Source organism: Oncorhynchus mykiss, chromosome 31 (assembly GCF_013265735.2).
Source record: "Oncorhynchus mykiss isolate Arlee chromosome 31, USDA_OmykA_1.1, whole genome shotgun sequence".
Lineage (NCBI taxonomy): Eukaryota > Metazoa > Chordata > Actinopteri > Salmoniformes > Salmonidae > Oncorhynchus > Oncorhynchus mykiss.
This window is the reverse complement of record NC_050571.1, coordinates 34075914-34098856: the sequence shown is the minus strand read 5'-3', so window position 1 is coordinate 34098856 and position 22943 is coordinate 34075914. Positions and strand designations below refer to the sequence as shown.

The 22943-nt window shown below is 41.8% G+C and overlaps 1 protein-coding gene across 2 annotated transcripts in view; it reads left to right on the top strand.

Annotated features, from left to right (window-relative positions):
* The window catches only part of LOC110505071 (polycomb group RING finger protein 3), a 98620-nt gene that overhangs the window by 7955 nt on the left and 67722 nt on the right, over positions 1–22943 (top strand). For both annotated transcript variants that reach the window (XM_036969865.1, XM_021584026.2), the window contains exons 2-7: positions 10032–10135; positions 10551–10668; positions 11227–11323; positions 14224–14279; positions 14637–14747; positions 18720–18811. In XM_036969865.1, coding sequence (XP_036825760.1) covers positions 10121–10135; positions 10551–10668; positions 11227–11323; positions 14224–14279; positions 14637–14747; positions 18720–18811 — 489 coding nt within the window. In that variant the 5' untranslated portion in view covers positions 10032–10120. The remainder of the gene's footprint in view (positions 1–10031; positions 10136–10550; positions 10669–11226; positions 11324–14223; positions 14280–14636; positions 14748–18719; positions 18812–22943) is intronic.

Sequence of the window (22943 nt, the reverse complement as noted above, 5' to 3'; positions counted from 1 at the left end):
GGATTTGCAGTATAATCGGCCATAATCAGCGTCCAAAAAATCAGATTACCGATTGTTATGAAAACTTGAAATCAGCCCTGATTAATCGGCCATTCCGATTAATCAGTCGACCTCTAATAGAGGGCATAATTTGTGCAAAACTGAAAGCGCAAACCACCACATTTAACCATGGCAAGGTGACTGGGAACATGGACATGTACAAACAGACTAGCTATGACCTCCGTAAGGCAATCAGAGGCAAAACGACAGTACGGGGACAAAGTGGAGTCGCAATGCAACGGCTCAGACACAAGATGTATGTGGCAGGGACTCCAGGCAATCACAGATTATAAAGGGAAAACCAGCCACGTCGTAGACACCTACGCCAACATTGAGCCGCCGACGCGGGCCCCTAACGCTTACGAGGACTGTGTCTCATTCTCTGTGGCCGACGCGAGTAAGTCATTTAAGCCTGTTAACCCTTGCAAGGCTGCCAGCCCAGATTGCATCCCAAGCCGCATCCTCAGAGCATGTACAGACCAGCTGGCTGGAGTGTTTACGGACATATTCAATCTCTCCATATTCCAGTCTCTTTTGTCCCAACTTTATTTAAGATGTCCACCAATGTTCCTGTACCCAAGAAAGCGAATGTAACTGAACTAAACGATTCTCGTCCCATAGCACTCACTTCTGTCATCATGAAGTGCTTTGAGAGGCCAGTTAAGGACCATATAACCTCCACCTTACCCGACACCCTATACCCACTACAATTCACATTTCGCCCCCAACAGATCCACGGGAAACACAATCACCATTATACTGCACACTGCCCTATCTCACCTGGACAAGATAAATACCTATTTAAGACTTATGTTCATCGACTACAGCTCAGCCTTCAACACCAGAGTGCCCTCCAAGCTCATCACTAAGCTCAGGGCCCTGGATTTGAATCCCTCCCTGTGCAACTGGGTCCTGGATTTCCTAATGGGCCGACACCAAGTGGTAAAGGTGTGCAACTACACCGCCGCCACGCTGAACCTCAACATGGGGTCCCAACAGGGGCGTGTACTCAGCCCCTCTTGTACTCCCTGTTCGCCTATGACTGCGAGCCACGCATGTCTCCAACTCAATAATCAAGTTTGCTGGCTACACAACAGTGGTAGGCCTGATTACCAACAATGATTAGACAACTTACAGGGAGGAGGTGAGAGCTCTGGCAGAGTGGTTCCAGGAAAATAACGTCAAATGATGCAGCTGATCGAGACGGCAGAAAGAGCAGTCCCCCATCCACATCGACGGGGCCACAGTGGAAAGGGTCAAAAGCTACAAGTTCCTCGGTGTGCACTAGAGGTGGACCGATTAATTGGAATGGCCGATTAATTAGGGACGATTTTCAAGTCTTCATAACAATTGGAAATCTGTAATTTTGGACACCGATTTGGCAGATTTTTTAATTATTCTTTATTTATTATTATTATTTGTACACCTTTATTTAATCTTTATTTAACTAGGCAAGTCAGTTAAGAACACATTCATATTTTCAATGACGGCCTAGGAATGGTGGGTTAACTGCCTCGTTCAGGGGCAGAACGACAGATTTTTACCTTGTCAGCTCGGGGGATTCAATCTTGCAACCTTACAGTTAACTAGTCCAACGCTCTAACCACCTTACATTGCACTCCACGAGGAGCCGGCCTGTTATGCGAATGCAGTAAGCCAAGATAAGTTGCTAGCTAGCATTAAACTTATCTTATAAAAAACAACCAATCAATCATAATCACTAGTTAACTACACATGGTTGATGATATTACTAGTTTATCTAGCGTGTCCTGCGTTGCATATAATCGATGTGGTGCGTATCGTTGCTCCAATGTGTACCTAACCATAAACATCAATGCCTTTCTTAAAATCAATACACAGAAGTATATATTTTTAGACCTGCATATTTAGCTAAAAGAAATCCAGGTTAGCAGGCAATATTAACCAGGTGAAATTGTGTCACTTCTCTTGCGTTCATTGCACGTAAAGTCAGTGTATATGCAGTTTGGGCCGCCTAATTTGGCAGAATTTTACGTAATTATGACATAACATTGAAGGTTGTGCAATGTAACAGGAATATTTAGACTGATGGATGCCACCCATTAGATAAAATATGGAACGGTTCCGTATTTCACTGAAAGAATAAAGCCTTTTTTTTCTTTGAGATGATAGTTTCCGGATTCGACCATATTAATGACCTAATGCTTGTATTTCTGTGTGTTATTATGTTATAACTAAGTCTATGATTTGATAGAGCAGTCTGACTGAGCGGTGGTAGGCAGCAGCAGGCTCGTAAGCCTTCATTCAAACAGCACTTTTGTGCGTTTTGCCGGCAGCTCTGCTGTTTATGACTTCAAGCCTATCACCTCCCAAGATTAGGCTTGTGTAACCGATGTGAAATGGCTAGCTAGTTAGCGGGGTGCACGCTAATAGCGTTTCAAACGTCACTCGCTCTGAGACTTGGAGTAGTTATTCCCCTTGCTCTGCATGGGTAACGCTGCTTCGAGTGTGGCTGTTGTCGTTGTGTTCATGGTTCGAGCCCAGGTAGGAGCGAGGAGAGGGACGGAAGCTATACTGTTACACTGGCAATACTAAAGTGCCTATAAGAACATCCAATATTTAAAGGTTAATGAAATACAAATGGTATAGAGAGAAATAGTCCTATAATTCCTATGATAACTACAACCTAAAACTTCTTACCTGGGAATATTGAAGACTCATGTTAAAAGGAACCACCAGCTTTCAAATGTTCTCATGTTCTGAGCAAGGAACTTAAACTTTAGCTTTCTTACATGGCACATATTGCACTTTTACTTTCTTCTCCAACACTTTGTTTTTGCATTATTTAAACCAAATTGAACATGTTTCATTATTTATTTGAGGCTAAATTGATTTTATTGATGTATTATATTAAGTTAAATAAGTGTTCATTCAGTATTGTTGCAATTGACATTATTACAAATCAAATAAAAAAATCATCCGATTAATCGGTATCGGCCTTTTTTGGTCCTCCAATAATCGGTATTGGCGTTGACAAATCATAATCGGTCGACCTCTAGTGTCCACACCACTGACAACCTTACAAGGTCTCTTCACACAGACAGCGTGGTAAAGAAGGCGTAACAGACTGAAACAGGTTTTCCTTTAGGATTTTACCTGTGCTTTGCTCTATTCTGTTTCTTTTTATCCCCCCAAAAAAATCCCTAGTCCTTGCTGATGAGAAGCATACCCATAAAATGATGCAGCCTCCACCATGCTTGAAAATATGAAGAGTGGTTCTCAGTGATGTGTTGTATTTGCCCCAAACATAACGCTTTGTATTCAGGATATAAAGCTAATTTCTTTGCCACACTTTTGGCGGTTTTAATTTAGTGCCTTATTGCAAACAGGATGCATGTTTTGGAATATTTGATTTCTGTACAGGCTTCCTTCTGTCATTTAGGTTGGTATTGTGGAGTAACCATTCAACTCTGTAACTGATTTAAAGTCACCATTGGCCTCATGGGTAAATCTCTGAGTGGTTTTATTTCCTCTCCAGCTATTGAGTTAGGAAGAACGCCCGTATCTTTGTAGTGACTGGGTGTATTGATACACCATCCAAAGTGTAATTAATAACTTCACCATGTTTAAAAGAATATTCAACATCTGCTTTATTTTTCTTTAACCTACTACCAATAGGTGCCCTTCTTTGCGAGGCACTGGAAAACCTCCCTGGTCTTTGTGGTTGAATCTGTGTTTGAAATTCACTGCTCGACTGAGGGACCTTACCGGTGTATGGGGTACAGAGATGAGGGAGTCATTCACAAATCATGTTAAACACTACTATTGCACACAGAGTGAGTCCATGCAACTTATTATGTAACTTGTTAAGCATACGTTTACTCCTGAATGTATTTAGTCTTGCCAAAGCAAAGGGGTTGAATACTTATTGACTCAAGACAGTTCAACCTTTTCATTTTTTATTCATTTGTAAACATTTCTAGAAACATAATTCCACTTTAACATTTTGGGGTATTGTGTGTAGGCCAGTGACACAAAATCTGAATTTAAATTGATTTTACATTCAGGCTGTAACACAACAAAATGTGGAAAAAGTCAAGGGGTGTGAATACTTTCTGAAGGTACTGTATATACTGTATTCTAGTCATTGAACACTGGTCACATTAAAACCTCTTAGAACCACCCATCCCGGATCGTCAACAACGCTGAATAGCATAGCGCCACAGTCAAATAATATTACTAGAAAATATTCATACTCATGAAATCACAAGTGCAATATAGGAAAACACAGCTTAGCCTTTTGTTAATCCACCTGTCGTCTCAGATTTTGAAATTGTGCTTTACAGCGAAAGCAATACAAGCACTTGTGTAAGTTTATCGATTGCTCGACAAAACAAGTCGGCTTTTCACTAGGACCGGGAGGAACAATGGCCGCCTCTCTCTTTTGTGCAAAAATCACTCTGAGAGCCCCCACCTGACCACTTACGTAATGTGGTCGTTCACGCTCATTCTTCAAAATAAAGGCCTGAAACTATGTCTAAAGGCTGTAGACACCTTAGGGAAGCCATAGAAAAAGGAATCTGGTTGATATCCCTTTCAATGGTCAATAGTCCAAACTTCCTGATTGGATTTTTCTCAGGCTTTCGCCTGTAATATCAGTTCTGTTATACTCACAGACAATATTATTACAGTTTTGGAAACTTGTGTTTTCTACCCTAACCCTTTCTACCCTAAGCTGTCGATTATATGCATATTCTAGCATCTGGTCCTGAGAAATAGGCCATTTACTTTGGGAACATTATTTTTCCAAACATAAAAATAGTGCCCCCTAGCGTCAAGAGGTTAAGCAACTGAGGAATGATGGTGTAATACAAATCAGAAAGGCTAAATCTGATTATTATGTAACCACTCTTCCGGATTGTAATGGGAACCCGGTTAAATTCTGGAAAACTGTCAAATCCCTGAAGGGTTCTACTTCCTCCTCTCTGCCACAACAAATGAATTCAGACACTGGCCTCATAACTGAAAAATATGCTATCATTGATGCATTTTATTTCAGCAGGCTATTTCTTTGAAATAACTTCTAAGTCTATTCACAATGATATTGTGCTGGATACTGATAGGGGAAACTTGCTGAATGATCAGAGAAATGATAGTCAAAGCTTTTCTTTTAGGCTATTTACAGAAACATAAATACTGGATGCTTTACTAGCAATAGATTAGAAGGAATCCACGGGGGCCGATTAATTGGATCCCGGTCTGCTTAAGTGTAGCGCCCATCGTTTTTTGCTCAAAACCCCACATTTTTTATTTAAAATTGTTATCAGAAAATATTCCAAAAGTATGGAAATCAGCTCTTGTGCTGCCACTTCATAAGGACGGGGATAGTAGTGATCTTAATCATTTTTGCCCCTTTTCAAGGCTTCCTTTTCAAGATAAGATTCTTGAATCTTTGATAAATGTAAAACGTTGCTCTTTTTAATCTGAGAAATGTATTTTGAATGTGGTAAAATGTTGTCCTGGGCATAGCACTATTACAGCAACCACTTTAGTTGTCAATGATCTTGTCAATGCTTTAGACACTACATTGAATTATGCTGCTAGGGTAGCCATTTTATTAGTTGTTCATCGGTCTTATGGCTTGGGGGTAGAAGCTGTAAGAAGCCTTTTGACCTAAACTTGTCGCTCTGGTACCGCTTGCCGTTGTCACGTTCTGACCTTAGTTCTGTTGTTATGTCTTTGTTTTAGTCAGGGCGTGAGTTGGATGGGTTGTCTATGTTCCTTTTTCTATGTTTTGGGATTTCTGTGTTTGGACTGGTATGGTTCTCAATCAGAGGCAGCTGTCAATCGTTGTCCCTGATTGAGAACCATACTTAGGTAGCCTGGTTTCACTTTTAAGTTGTGGTGATTATTTTCCGTGTCAGTGTTTGTTCCACACGGAACTGTTTTGGTTTTGTTATTTCACGTTGTCGTTTATTGTTTTGTTCATTATTCTTATTAAACTATATGGACACTTACCACGCTGCGCATTGGTCCTCCGATCCTTCCTACTACTCCTCTTCGTCAGAGGAGGAAGACGAAAACCCTTACAGCCATGCTGTAGCAGAGAGAACAGTCTATGATTAGCAAGACTGGAGTCTTTGGCAATTTTTAGGGCCATTTTCTGACACCGCCTGGTGTAGAGGTCCTGGATGGCAGGAAGCTTTGCCCCAGTGATGCACTGGGCCATACACTCTACCCTCTGTAGTACCTTGCTGTCAGACGCCGAGCAGTTTCCATACCAGTCCGTGATGCAGCTCTCGATGTTGCTGCTGTAGAACTTTTTGAAGATCTGAGGGCCCGTGCCAAAGCTTTTCAGTCTCCTGAGGGGAATAGTCATTGTCGTGCCCTCTTCACGACGATCTTGGTTTTGTTGGACCATAATAGTTTGTTGCTGATTGTTGATGTGGACACCAAGGAACTTGACGCTCTCAACCTGATCCACTACAGCCCAGTCGATGAAAATGGGGCGTGCTCGCCCCGCCTTGAATACACAAGTAATTATGACGAATTAACTAAATTCAGAAAGGTTATGTGTTGCAGTAATGAGAAATTACAAATACATCTGTTCAATTACATTTTAAATGTATTTGTTTTCAGTGTTATGCTTAACTCAGGCCTTTTCATTTGGTTAGCAATGTAAAAACATATTAGCAATTGATTTGTTTATTACTTTTTGGGACATTGAAACTATTATGGTAATGAGATTTTTTTTAAATTGGTAGTTGTGGAAATTGTGGTAAAATGCATAGTATCTGATCAATAAACATAACAATAAATATGAAATAGATACAGTGCCTTCAGAAAGTATTCACACCCCTTTATTTTTTCCACATTCTGTTGTGTTACAGCCAGAATTTTAAATGGATTAAATTGAGATTTTGTGTCACTGGCAAACACATAGTACCGCATAATGTCGAAGTGGAATTATGTTTTTAGATAAAAACAAAGAAACAGAAGAGAAACAGAATAGAGCTAAGCACTGGAAGCACTAGAGGTAAACCTGGTTCTGTCTGCTCTCCAACAGACACTGGGAGACAAATTCATCTTTCAGCGGGACAATAATCTAAAACGCAAGGCCAAATATACTTACCAAGACGACATTGAATGTTCCTGAGTGGCTTGGTTACAGTTTTGACTTAAATCTGCTTGGAAATCTATGTCAGGACTTGAAAATGCCCGTCTAGTAATGATCAACGACCAACCTGACAGATTTATATATTTTTAATATTGTGCAAAGCTCTTAGATGCTTACCCAGATGTATTGACGAAGGGTTGTGAATACTTATGTAAATTTCCAACAAATGTGCAAAAAATTCTATGAACATGTTTACACTTTGTCATTATGGTGTAGTGTGTGTAGATGTGCGAGAGGGGAAACAAAATTCACACTGTAACACAACAAAATGTGGAATAAGTCAATGGGTTGAAAACTTTCTGAAGGCACTGTAAGTAACCACAGATCTTACTTGTAGTGATCCAAGAGGAATTATAGTGCCAGTTTTGTGATGTTTTGTCATAAAAGATCAACGTTCTCAGATTCACGATCTGCAAATAAAAAAATCCACTCAGGATGTTCATGTTTTTTGTTTTCACAATAACGTGACGTCCTGAGAGGAACAGCTTCATTCATTTATCACTGCCGATACACCGTAAATATTCTGAATTGAAAAGAGCAATTTAAACACCATAGCTCAACACTAATTTCAGAGGTTACAGAGTACCAGCTCCAGCGTCAATCACATTGCATGTGTGTTAAGGAGGACAATAGTTATAGGCTTAGTTCATGCAGACCAGTTTTTGATTGGCTAGATTGGCTAGAGTGCCTTGCCAATGGTGTGTCAATGTGAGTCTTCCTGTGTCGTGTTGAATGACTGTTCCTTCATCAGGAACCTGCAGGCGTTTGGAACCAAACCTTCATTACCGTCTTCTATTGTAATGGAAAAGTTGTCACCTTGGTTATGACAGTTTATCATCTTAGCAACTTTGAATTGTCGCACATTCATTAATGAAGCACTCTTGTTCAGTTGTCTCTGCAAGTCATCCCATCTGAAATGAAATAAATCAAAAACAATGGAACATGGTGATTGACTTTCGAAGGAACACTACAATGCACACACCATCACTGATAAAAGGTGAGCCCATTGAAATAGTGGAGGAGTACAAATACCTTGGGCTAGTCATTGACAACAAGCTGTCCTGGGATCAGTGTACTGGCGCTCTTTTTAAGAAAGGCCAACGGAGACTGTATTTCCGACGGAAACTGTACTTTTTTAAGGTTGATCTAACCATCATGGTTCTCTTTTATAAATCATTCATTGAGAGCATTCTGTCCTACTGCTTGACCCGCTGGTTTTGGAATTTCAAGGTTGCACAGACAAATAGGTTGGGCAAGATAGTCAGGACTTCCGGGAAAACAGCAAGACCTATCATCTCTATCTGGGCAGAGGCGTCCAGAAGGTGAATAAAATAGCAGTTGTCTCTTCCCTTTCACTCCACCCCGAATTCCAGCTCCTCCCCTCCGGCCGCAGGCACAGGCTACCTAAAGTTAAAAAAAATAGGGCCAAGTACTCTTTTATTCCAAATGCAATTCTGCAACTTAACAAAATGTTGGACTAATTGCACGTAGCACTAGCATTATGAAACTGCACCTATTTGCTGGTAAATATCCGTTGCTATTTATTTCACAGGGTTACAACGCTGGGTCATGTTGATCAGGCAGTTTCTTTTGCACCCACCATGCGTCACGTCCGCAATGGTCATGTGAGGTGAAATGTGTATATTTCGGGATGTGAACACTCAGTGTGCTTGACCTGACGAAGATCCGTTTCGGATGGAAACGCGGTCAATAAAGCGGGTGAATTGGGAGCCTTAACGGTGTGCGGCTCTTCCTGTTCTGTACTAGTATTCTTTATTAGCCCGTATTTATGTTGACACGTCCTGTCAACACACTTGCAAGTGCTCTGCAACTGAATGCACTTGTTCAAGTCGACAGTGTGGCAACTGTTACAACAACTCTGATACATGATTTTGGATGCAGCCCAGGTTTGAACCCAAACAGCGCAGGCTAGGGTTCTAATACATCCGCAGCAGCTCTCCTTCACTCATCTCAATGGAGTAAATGGGCTAATTTCATGATCTGATGCGCAGACAAAAACACACAGGCAGACTCTTATTGTCCAAGACAGAGTAAAAGAGAATGCACATTTAGGATCAAGAGGCCAAAAAAAAAAGTGGTGGGAGTAGTGGGAGCCAAGTCGAAGAGGGTTTTCGGGCTCACAACTCCAAAGCTGTCTGCCTAGAGAGTAATGACTCTCTAGGCCTATGTCTAATGGATTGACTAAGTACTGCAGTACGTCGTTCCTTGTGTCATGTGGGGGCACCACTTTTTCTTGTTTCTTTTTTAGGCTTTGGTGGATTGTAAGTTACTTTAAATATGTCTCTGGTTCTTATTTTGTTACGTTAATTCAGGGACGTCTCCTCTCCATACAATGGTCTCATTGTGTAAATGTTGTCTCAGATGTTTCAAATATGAATGGACTTTTTACAGTAGCAATGGCATGTGCAATCAGCACTTCCCAGTTTTAATTGAGTTCTGCAGAGCAGTGTCTCAAAAAATGGTGGGTCTCAGCCTACTCCTAAGAGTTTGCGGTTCAATATAAGCCTGAGATCAGACAGATTTATTCTGTTCTGCAATATTCGTCTGGTTTTAGGTTAGTTCATGATTAGGCTAAGGCTAGAAAAGCCTCTCCAACTCCTGTCCTGGAGAGCTACTGGGTGTGTGCAGGCTTTTGTTCCACACTTGTAGCACTGCTCTCCAGGATAAGGGTTGGAGGACCCTGGGTTAGAAACACTGTTTTATTCATCTGGAGGGTCTTTGTTGGCTCACCATGGCACAAGGAACTTTGGGGCATCACCACTGCTGTAGAGCCCAATGAATTCTGACTGTGTTGTTGTCTGTGTTCTCCCTTTAGCCACATGAGAGGGCATCCATGATGAGGAGCTAACACCACTGCATGCCTGCAGGAATAGACGTGGCTGCCAAATCATCCTCAGTCAACACATGGCGTCATTAGGGGTAAGCTAAAACAAGCATCCACCGTGAATAGAGTTTTATGTCTTTGTCTGTCTGTCTGTCTGTCTGTCTGTGTCTCTCTCTCTCTCTCTCTGTCTGTCTGTCTGTCTGTCTGTCTGTCTGTCTGTCTGTCTGTCTGTCTGTCTGTCTGTCTGTCTGTCTGTCTGTCTGTCTGTCTCTCTCTCTCTCTCTCTCTCTCTCTCTCTCTCTCTCTGTCTGTTTCTCTGTCTGTCTCTCTCTGTCTGTCACTCTCTCAAAAAAGGTACTCTGCATAACCTTGAAACCAATGAGTTGTACAGTTGACATGTGTCTTTATCCTGTATTCTTTTGTAAAAAAGTGAATTTAGAGGTTACCCTTAGAATGTGCAAAATGCACAGAATAGAACGACTCAAATTGTTTTGTCCTCCTTCTCCCCAGAACCCCGAGATGCTAACCAGGAAGATCAAGCTGTGGGACATCAACGCCCACATAACTTGTCGCCTGTGCGAGGGGTACCTGATAGACGCCACTACTGTCACGGAGTGCTTGCATACCTGTGAGTACCTGCTGATGACACAAGCATGTACTCATACTCCGACACACATCATTCACATCTTAACACTGATCATGTATCTTCATGAGGGCTTCATGCATGTGGCTTCATACGGCAATAGATATTTTTGTTGTCTCATTAAAGTTCAATTATCATAACGATCAAGCAACCCCCCACCCACAAAGTAGGCCTAGTTGTACTGGAGACAAGAGAAGTCTTGAGTAAATGTCAGCAGCAGTGCAAGTAATGTAATCGGTCAGTCATGCCCTAGAGGGCGCCATTGTACCATACATGGAAAGTCCCAGTTGACCAAATGTCAATGTCGAGTGGAGAGCTTCAATCGCAATCCTCAGGTTGGAAATTACTTTCTCTCACACCCCCCTCAGAGATGAAACAGAGAGACTCACATCATGTCCGGATAGCTATCGGACACATCATAGCGAGACTGGTCTCTCAAAAAAGCAACACTTTTTTTAACAACACCAAAAGATAGAACAAGATACCCGTATTGCTTATCATGTGATTGACATCTCTCTCTCTCTCTCTCTCTCTCTCTTCCAGTCTGCAGAAGCTGTCTAGTGAAGTACCTGGAAGAGAACAACACCTGTCCCACGTGCAGGATTGTCATTCACCAGAGCCACCCACTGCAGTACATCGGGTCAGTAGGCAGCCTGGACACCAAACCACATTCCCCTTAGCCGCTCAGTTGTTTCATCAGTGTGCAGAACAGAGAGCCACCACTACGGGGCAGCAGCACTGTCCAAAAACAATACCGTCGAAGGAGATGGGAGAGGAGGGGGAAAACAAAACAACATGAATATTCTAATTAAATAAATACATACATGCATATTTGCTTAAATGCGCATGTGCGCTGGTGGGGACCAAACAATTGATTTCCATTCAAAGTCCTATTTTCCTGAACGCTAAACTTTTTTCTTGTGGGGACCGGTGAAATGTCCCCACCTGTTCGAATGTTCCTTTTTTTACCCTCCCTGTGAGGATTTCTGGATAGTCAAACCAAACACACACACACACACAAAGTAAAGGGACTGTTGTCCATCTGCCCTATGAGGGCTTGTGCAGTAGTGTCTGATTAATAGTACAGCCAATGGGGATGTTCGCCAGCCTAAATGTCTACCAGCTATTTAGTCATAAGCATTTTGCAGCCCAGAAAAATGTCCCCATTTTGATGGAAAAAAACCCAATTTCGAACACATTTGAAATGCACTGCTCTCTTCATTTCCCTCTGAGTAGTTGTTTGCTGAAATGAAAATAAAAAGCGAATAAATGTGCCAAACGAAAACTTTTAAACAGATGTAAGACACATCAAAAATGTCAAAATTCGAAGCATAAAACAATGAACAGGTTCAAACTAGGTGTGAAAACAACAACAACGAGTGCTGCTACTACTACGGCCTGCTGCCGAGAAGATGAAAACACAAGCATATTTCTAACCCTATTTCAAGTCATACATCATTTAAGGGTTATTATAAGCTTGTAGGCACTTATCTTTAGTGTTTCAAGACTAATAAAACTTGAACGATTCATAATAGGTCAACTAGGAGTAGCCAAAATCATCAACGAGCATTAGGTCATCTTTCAGATGGTGAAAGCTAATTGAGCCTCGATCCATCCCCGCACTCCCGTGCACCAAAGGCCCTGTCAATAAGGCGTCAGCGCTCGCTGTGTTTGGGGCGAAGCAGAGTTTGGCCACCGCAGTGGTAAGCGGTCAGCTCTCACTTGCCTCAGGGGGTGGTGAAAATCAGCTAATTATGGTCTTGAGCGCAGGATAGGATAGAGAGAATGACCTTCACTCCAGACGGCGCACACCCCGCTGAGTTTCGCTAGTCACACTGCAGGCCCAGGTGTTGCAGTACAAAGTGGGCGTCACAGCTGGGTAGTGGACAAATGCGCGGTGTTTTGATGTCATTCATGCTGTCATATGGTAAACATGGGAATTTTGAATGTCAAGAAGCATGTGCTGCTGGCATTAAGGAAGCGTACATGTTTTGTATATGCTGTGGCAAGAGAAAGTATGTGAACCCTTTGGAATGACCTGGATTTCTGCATAAATTGGTCATACAATTTGATCTGATCTTCATCTAAGTCACAACAATAGACAAACACAGTCTGCTTAAACTAATAACACACGAACAATTGTACATTTTCATGTCTTTATTGAACATACCGTATGAACATTCACAGTGCAGGGTGGGAAAAGTATGTGAACCCTTGGATACTGGTATATGACTGGTATAACAACAGGTTGGCCCTCCTTTGGTAGCAATAAATTCAACCAAATGTTTTCTGTAGTTGCGGACCAGACCAGCACAACGGTCAGGAGGAATTTTGGATCATTCATCTTTACAAAACTGTTTCAGTTCAGCAATATTCTTAGGATGTCTGGTGTGAACCGCTCTCAAGGTCATGCCACAGCATTTTAAATGGGGTTGAGGTCAGGACTCTGACTGGGCCATTCCAGAAGTCTTATTTTCTTCTGTTGAAGCCATTCTGTTGTTGATTTACTTCTGTGTTTTGGGTCGGTGTCCTGTTGCATCACCGAACCTCTGTTGAGCTTCAATTGGCGGACAGACAGCCTTACATTCTCCTGCAAAATGTCTTGATAAACTTGGGAATTAATTTTTCCGTCGATGATAGCAAGCTGTCCAGGCCCTGAGGCAGCAAATCAGCCCCAAACCATGATGCTCCCCCCCACCATACTTTACATTTGGGATGAGGTTTTTATGTTGGTGTGCTGTGCTTTTTTTTTCTCCACACATAGTGTTGCGTGTTCCTTCCTTCCAAACAACTCAACTTTAGTTTCATCTGTTCACAGAATATTTTGCCAGAAGCTCTGTGGAACATCCAGGTGCTCTTTTGTGAACTTCAGACATGCAGCAATGTCTTTTTTGGACAGCAGTGGCTGCTTCCGGGGTATCCTCCCATGAACACGGTTCTTATTTAGTGGTTTACCTATCATAGACTCGTCAACAGAGATGTTAGCATGTTCCAGAGATTTCTGTATGTCTTTAGCTGACACTAGGGTTCTTCTTAACCTCGTTGAGCATTCTGCACGGCCACTCCTAGGGAGAGTAGCAATAGTGCTGAACTTTCTCCATTTATAGACAATTTGTCTTACCGTGGACTGATGAACATCAAGGCTTTTAGAGATACTTTTGTAACCCTTTCCAGCTTTATGCATTAGCCTAGGGGTTCACATACTTTTCCCAATCTACACTGTGAATGTTTAAATGATGTATTCGATATATACAAGAAAAATACAATAATTTGAGTGTTATTAGTTTAAGCACACTATGTTTGTCTATTGTTGTGACTAAGATGAAGATCAGATCAAAAGTTTTGACTAATTTATGCAGAGATCCACGTAATTCCAAAGGGTTCACATACTTTTTCTTGCCACTGTATGTCTATCATTAAAGGCAACATTTCCAAACAAAACACAGAATAAGCATGGTACCACATGTCATCAGCTATTAGTGATAATAAATGTAGCATTGTCAGATTTGTAATTTAAAAAAAAATATTTCTCCCCTTTAGCCATGACCGAACAATGCAAGACATTGTCTACAAGTTGGTGCCGGGACTACAAGAGGGCAAGTGTCTCACTTTGGTTTCTCTCCTTCCTTGTCCCCTCCCCAAAAAATTAAATATATATATTTGAATCTGCCCATATACATTTCCAAACCAACCCCAGTTCGCCTTGAATCTTTTTATTTTGGTGAGATTGGGGCTGAATGACTGAATAACAAACATCCCAAAGCACATAGCCCTGAAATATCTATGGATTTGACTTTTATTTATTTATCTGACAGACTGTAATGAGAGAAATCCTACTCCATAGTCTGCCATCAAATTTAAAGAAGCCCTAGTGACAGTTACCTTCAGCCAAAGCAAGGCCCTAATTCTCCCTTGTGTCTCTCTCTCTTTCAATCCCCTTTCCCCTCCTGCAGCGGAGATAAAAAAACAAAGAGACTTCTATCAGAAGCTGGGAATGGAAGTGCCCGGGGACATCAAAGGAGAGCTGTGCAGCATGAAACAACATCTAGATCCTCAGCGCAATGGTACGGTCCATTTCCCCCCTCTATTTTCCCTACTTAGTATCACCTCTTTCCTGGATTCGGCCCAGGCGAATCAGAGTGTGAAAGTGGCGGCGCTTGTGAAGCACGGCGGCGTTGCGATCCAGCCCGACAACGAGGTGTAAAACGCATGCCCAGAGAGTCGTCGCAGAGCAGGCCTAATTGGTCGCTCAAAACCCTTTCTGATTTCTTGTAATTAACGCTCAAATGGAAGTGGAACTGCTCTTGCCCCCCCGTTGGGCTGAGCTGTGGCTAACATCCTTAGGAGGTCGTTTAAACAGAATTCTGGCAGAAATGGAACCCTTGTCAACACTCACTGCCCAGCAAAACAGAAATAGTGCGGAGCTTGTTGGCTAACAACAGGCGACAGCTCCGGCTCCTAGATATCCTGAGAGCCAAACCCCGGAGTGGGGAATGACATGAGTGTGCTAATGGACAGCTTCTATAATATCACCTTCACTTCAAGAGCACAAAAAGTGGCTTTCACTCTAATTTTATTTCTGTCTATTCCTTTCTCTCATGTTCTCTCTCTCACTTCTATCTCTCGTCCCCCCCCCCTCTTTCTCTCTGTCCCTCTCTCTCTCTCTCTGTCCCTCTCTCTCTCTCTGTCCCTCTCTCTCTCTCTCTCTCCCTCTCTCCCTCTCTCTCTCTCTCTCTCTCTCTCTCTCTCTCTCTCTCTCTCATACCTCTAACATTCTATTTCATTCTCTTTCATTCTCTCTCATATACACTGAGTGTACAGAACATTAGGGACACCTTCCTAATATTGAGTTGCAGCTCCTTTTCCCCCAGAACAGCCTGAATTTGTTGGGGTCATGGACTCTACAAGGTGTCAAAGGACACCGTATATACTGTGTTTGGAGGTGCTTGGAAATAGCCACAGGATGGTTTGTCAATACCGTCAATACTGTTGAAACTATTTATTTTAAATAGTTTACATTTTTAAATGTTTAAATTTTCATATTTGTAGCAACGTTTTATGTAGATACCTGCAGTCAACTAGTGCAGTGCGTTAGTAAATAAAGCAGATTGCTTTCTTATTTCACCTGTCACATTATTTGACATTATGAAGCTTAAGTTCCCAGCACAATTGAGTAAGTCACGTGTTTGTTTGTAAAAGCACAACAGGAGATTGACGAGTGTGTATTGACGAGTCACGTTTTATATTGAAAGTCAACAGTGTTTTTTTGAGTGATCAGGGACGTGCAACTATTCTTTTCATTCACAGAAAATACTTTAGTGCAACACATTCAAAATAAAATAGCTTCATTTTTATCAGATGGCAACAGAAGTGCAACGCTATTTGGCTGGCAGCCGCAAGTAAATGAGCAAAAATATTTATAATGTTTAGGCCTATAGAGAGAATGTTGCCAACTACATTTCCTAATGTTTTGCTTAAAGTTAATCTTGCATTTTACCAGAGAAAAATAGGCTGGCTACACCGAGAGAAGTTCAGGAGAAAAGAAGCGCTGTCTGCTGATAGAATGCTGTTCATGAATTCTCATTTGAGTTTAGAAGTGCAACTGAAGCACAAAATGAGTCTGATGCCGAGCAGAAATTACAATAAGAAGCCATTTAGATCTGTGTTCACAAAACGGGGGCAAGAAATGTCTTGTGTTTTATATATTTTTTCCTTTGTGAAAAATGCTGCATTTCGTGTTAACACGACCCTTAAATTTAACATGCTATCTAAGTAAGTGGCTGGATTAGTAAGGTGACGGGGCATCGTATTGTGTAAGCTTTCTGTCTTGTTTGAGAAGTCAAAGCCCTCTGGATGAGTTATTTGTAGTGGTTGCCCAAGGCTTTCTTGATTTCCTTGTGTTTTTTCTCCTCTGTTCTCGGCCTGTCTGCTCCTCCCCCCTCTCTTCTCTGAGCAGAGCAGGCAGGCCCGTTGCCCTAGCGACTCCAGACTTCACAGTCCACTCAAACACAGTGTGTAGACATGCTGCTGGAGAGCCAGTACTGCATGCTTCAAAACTTTGTTCATTTGCATAATGCCCCTCGTTCCCCTCGCCAAAAATGACATTCGGCAGCTCCTACCTATTTATGTATAACATTATGAACTGGATTGCCTGTCTTTGCAATTTGTTTATTTGTGTTTGAGCTCGTTAGCGTATTTAGCTAGCAGCCTCAATGCAAATTCACTATTGTGCTGATTTTGTTAGCATTCTGATAATAGATGCTCAATGGGCTTTTTTTAACGTTTTTTACGCCCTCTTATGTACTAAACCGGTAATACTGTAAATCCCGTGGTGAGAGAAGGACGGTATGACGATACCGCCCAACCCTGCCGAAACCATTCCACAGGGATTTTGGCCCATGTTGACTCCAATGCTTCCCACAGTTGTGTCAAGTTGACTGGATGTCCTTTGGATGGTGGGCCATTCTTGATACACATGAGAAACTGTTGAGCATGAAAATCGCAGCACTGTTGCAGTTCTTGACACACTTAAACCGGTGCGCCTGGCACCTACTACCATACTCCGTTCTAAGGCACTTCAATCTTTTGTCTTGCGCTTTCACCCTCTGAATGGCACACATACACGATCCATGTCTCAATTGTCTCAAGGCTTAAAAATCCTTCTTTGTTTTGTACACTCAGTGTGCATTAATGCCAAAGTCTCCATAAAGACCCACTTATGTGAAAAATCACATTAGTATTTTACATGCCAGCTCTTTATGACAATGTCCTCTGTGAGTGGTTTTTCGATGGTAAACAATGCCGTATGCTATGTAGAAGCTAATGAAAAATAAAATGTTCTGTGACATATAGTGCTCAGATCAGCCCACCAGTTTCTTGTTTGTAAGACTCGATAATATCAGTGTCTTGTTTCCTAGAATTGTTTCAAAATGGAAACAAAGTCCACCTTATACTTAGTGTCATTGAGTTATTTTCAGGTTGGCTGAAGGTGTATCATAACCAATTTGGCCTCACTTGAACAGTAATCACTCTGCTTACTCTTGAGATTAGCTCGGGCTAGTACAAGAGTGCTCTCAAGCCTCACTGTCAATCCCCTTTGGAATGTACCGTGGAGAGCAAATGGGAGAACAATAGAAGATGGTTGGGCCCCAGTCCCATCGCCAATCATAGAGAGGGAGGAAATGTTTGTCCACAAACAAGGGGCTAACCTAATCAACTGAGCTCAGATAATGGCCCCTTGCTTCGCTGGGACGGAATTGAAAACTCAGGGTATTGGGAGATTCTCAAGGCCCTCTCTCCCAAGATCTTTTCCATCACAGTGAACCAAACATCCGGAGCCAACAGGTTTATTTAACAGGAGCTAGCCTCCCTCTCACCGCTCCACGCCTATTTCCCTCAGCCTAGCTATTTCGCTGTGTGTAGAAGCCTTATTTCTCTCTTCCTCTTGCCAGTGACCATCGGCCCTTACTTTATAATGACCTCTCTCCATCTCAATTTTCCTATTCCTCCATCTTTGCTCAAATGGTTCCCCAAGGCCAATTAAACCAGAGAAGAGGTCTGATTTTAGCCCCCTTGCAATCACAAAGGCAAAAGATCAGTTTGGATGACCGCGCTCAGACGGTGGACAAATCAAGTAAACTGCTTGACGCGTTGGGCCACGTCAAGCAGTTCCTAATTCCTAATAAATGTAATTCTACAGTTGAATGGATACAGGCCATTTGGTTCATTAGAAAAAAAAGCCCCGTTTCTTGCCATCAGATGAGCATTGCTTGTGTTTAGTTAATAAAGAGAGCAGGTATGAAAGTCAATTGTGTCCAGTCGACTAGATTAAAGGTTGAACACACTCCGAGTGATCCACTCTTGTCATTCACTCATAATTGTCTGGTAATCTTATATAGAGCCATGGCTGTATGAAGTAATATTCGTTAATGTGTTAAAACATTGAAATGATGAATACAGTAGATGGCAACTAAAATAAAGTCTTATTAGGCTTTCTATGACCACTATCTGTCGCTCCTCTCATTGGTTGACAACAGGTGAGGTGAAAACGGAGGACACGGCAAATAAGGAAACAGCGGAGGAGAAACCGGAGGAGGAGGAGAACGATTATCACCGCAGCGACGAGCAGGTAGGTGGACGTCCACCACACGCCGCCTTCATTTCCTGCAGGACAGGAAGGAGTCATGTCTGAGCTCTTCTTTCATTTTCTCTGTCCGGGTGCCCTGAAATTACAGGCCCCATGCTTTGTCTGCTCAAGTGGAATCTCATAAACATTATCCTAGGTTATAGGGGAATGTATTTTATACCATCTATTGCATTTTGCCTGTCATTGCTCATCCAAATATTTATATGTATATATTCTTAGACCATTCCTTTACATAGATTTGTGTGTATTAGGTAGTTGTTCTGGAATTGTTAGATTACATGTTAGATATTGATGCACTGTCGGGACTAGAAGCACAAGCATTTCGCTACACTCGCAATAACATCTGCTAACCATGTGTATGTGACCAATAACATTTGATTTGGATTTGATTTGATTTAGGTGAACTATTTTGTAATGACCAGTTCACTACATGGTAGACCTATAGTTGTTTTGAGTCGTATATCCACAAGTAGACAACCCAGCATGCCGCACATACAGCTCATTTAAAATACGGAAAGGTTTTTACACGAATTTCGTCTTGATGATCATTTGTATTCCAGTACATTCTCAGCTCTGTGGACGATATCAATAATGCAGAGAGCTTTTATTGTCTCTGCTCGTCGCCATTGTATTCACAAACAGTATTTTCCAGAAAAGAGCCGCCGTACATGCGTCACCACTATATAGCTTCAGGTGATTGGCTGTTTAACATGTAGCTATTGTCTCCAAAAAGAAAATATCAACATGTTTTTGAAAAAACACGCAGTGTCGACTTGCAGCCAAGCGCCACGTCCTCTCTACTTGGCCGGGAGATTGTACCAGAGGTCAAAGGTCCCGCTCTTTTGGTATTCAGCAGAGGTGTGGAGTGTTGAACGAATAGCTAATAGAGCTGCTAAGCTTTGTGAACAGAATACGCGGAGGGGAGAACTGCTGTCCAGCGTCATGTGAGGCACGGGAGAAAGGGAGCGGGTGAAAAGGAGACAGCGGGGGGAGGATGTGAGAAAGAGATAAAAGAAAAAAAGATTTGGAGGGTCGAGATAGAAGCCCTTTAAGACACCGTGGGTGAGAGAGTCTGCTAAAATGACATGGCTGCTATGGAATTGTAAAGGAGATGAAGAAGCGCGTGAGTGAAAAGGATGGATAGAAGGAGGTCAAATCAAATTTTATTTGATGTCGGTGTTAATGCGAGTGTAGCAAAATGCTTGTGCTTTTAGTTCCTGACCATGCAGTAATGTCTAACAAGTAATCGAACCTAACAATTTCAGGTGAAGAGAGGAATGAGAAACAGAGAGATCAGGGCAATGGGGAGAGAAAGAGAGGACACAGAGGGGGGAGGTTATGCAGAAAGGGACGAATTGATAACCGAAAAAAGAACAGAAACAAAAGATGACGAGGACTGATAAAGGCAGTGTTAAGATTCGTTACTCGGAACAGTAATATATGAAATATTATTTGTTATATTAGTTATTTCTTTACGCCGTCCATTCAGTACGGATAAGCAAACTTTTAGATTTACTTTGTGATTTTCGCCATTGTTTGGTATTGCTTTGTCCTTAATAAGTAATCTCTTTCATTTGATGCTTTATATTTCAATGCGTTATTATGTGCAGGATCGGTCTGACAGTTTGCATTCGCCGTCATTTAACCCACGCGTCATTTGAGTTTTGATGTCAGCATTTGAAGTCGGCCTTATTGTGACTTGATAGCCGGTACCTGTATTAATGGCACCTGTTTGAACTTGTTATCAGTAGAAAATACACCTGTCCACAACCTCAAACAGTCACACTCCAAACTCCACTATGGCCAAGACCAAAGAGCTGTCAAAGGACACCAGAAACAAAATTGTAGACCTGCACCAGGCTGGGAAGACTGAATCTGCAATAGGTAAGCAGCGTGTTTTGAAGAAATCAACTGTGGGAGCAATTATTAGGAAATGGAAGACATATAAGACCACTGATAATCTCCCTCGATCTGGGGCTCCACGCAAGATCTCACCCCGTGGGGTCAAAATTATCACAAGAACGGTGAGCAAAAATCCCAGAACCACACGGGGGGACCTAGTGAATGACCTGCAGAGAGCTGGGACCAAAGTAACAAAGCCTACCATCAATAACACACTATGCCGCCAGGGACTCAAATCCTGCAGTGCCAGACGTGTCCCCCTGCTTAAGCCAGTACATGTCCAGGCCCGTCTGAAGTTTGCTAGAGAGCATTTGGATGATCCAGAAGAAGATTGGGAGAATGTCATATGGTCAGATGAAACCAAAATATAACTTTTTGGTAAAAACTCAACTCGTCGTGTTTGGAGGACAAAGAATGCTGAGTTGCATCCAAAGAACACCATACCTACTGTGAAGCATGGGGGTGGAAACATGCTTTGGGGCTGTTTTTCTGCAAAGGGACCAGGACGACTGATCCGTGTAAAGGAAAGAATAAATGGGGCCATGTATCGTGAGATTTTGAGTGAAAACCTCCTTCCATCAGCAAGGGCATTGAAGATGAAACGTGGCTGGGTCTTTCAGCATGACAATGATCCCAAACACACCGCCCGGGCAACGAAGGAGTGGCTTCGTAAGAAGCATTTCAAGGTCCTGGAGTGGCCTAGCCAGTCTCCAGATCTCAACCCCATAGAAAATCTTTAGAGGGAGTTGATAGTCTGTTTTGCCCAGCAACAGGAATGGGCCAAAAAAACAGCAACAGTGTGTGAAAACCTTGTGAAGACTTACAGAAAACGTTTGACCCCTGTCATTGCCAACAAAGGGTATATAACAAAGTATTGAGAGAAACTTTTGTTATTGACCAAATACTTATTTTCCACCGTAATTTGCAAATAAATTCATAAAAAATCCTACAATGTGATTTTCAGGATTTTTTTCTTCTCATTTTTTATTATTTTTTTTATTTATTTATTTTTTTACCTTTATTTAACCAGGCAAGTCAGTTAAGAACAAATTCTTATTTTCAATGACGGCCTGGGAACAGTGGGTTAACTGCCTGTTCAGGGGCAGAACGACAGATTTGTACCATGTCAGCTCGGGGGTTTGAACTCGCAACCTTCCGGTTACTAGTCCAACGCTCTAACCACTAGGCTACCCTGCCGCCCCAAATATTATGTCATAGTTGAAGTGTACCTATGATGAAAATTACAGGCCTCTCTCATATTTTTAAGTCGGAGAACTTGCACAATTGGTGGCTGACTAAATACTTTTTTGCCCCACTGTATGTCTCTTCTTTCACCCATTTTTGTGGAACAATTCCATTTCAATATAGGCTACAAGCGTTTTTCCATTCAGTGTTTCAGAACATGATTGGAGAATGGTGCTCGTTTAATAAAGTTAGATCAAAGCTGAATGTCTGCAAGATCACATAATGATAGTGTTCTACATAGTCGAACCGAATAGTATAACGTTACTGTAAATAAAAAAAACACCACATTTTATTATGAGATGGTAAGATGATTGTGCGAATGGTCCGATTGTTTGCTCATGCAGCCAAAACTGAACAGTACACGACACAAGGCAAAACAGATTGAAACAAAACACAAGTAGGCTACAGTTTGTGAACTGCATGCCAACCATTTGATATCAATCAGTTTCACGAGAATATGCATTTAAATCTTGAGTGATGTAGCATGAGTGATGTTGCATGGACATTTCACTGGTAAAACTTGAAGAATAAGCCTGTCATTTACGATTGACAGTGATAAATGTGAATGGAGGGTGAGCACATACAGTTAAAGTCGGATGTTTACATACACTTAGGTTGGAATCATTAAAACTTGTTTTTCAACCACTTCACAAATTTCTTGTTAACAAACCATAGTTTTGTCAAGTCGGTTAGGACATTACTTTGCGCATGACACAAGTGACACAAAAATTGTTTTTGGACCCAATTTCAGTGGGTCAGAAGTTTACATACACTAAGTTGACTGTGCCTTTAAACAACTTGGAAAATTCCAGAAAAGGATATAATGGCTTTTTTTGAAGCTTCTGCAAGGAGAATTGAACTCATTTGAGTCAATTGGAGGTGTACCTGTGGATGTATTTCAAGGCCTACCTTCAAACTCAGTACCTCTTTGCTTGACATCATGGGAAAATCAAAAGAAATCAGCCTT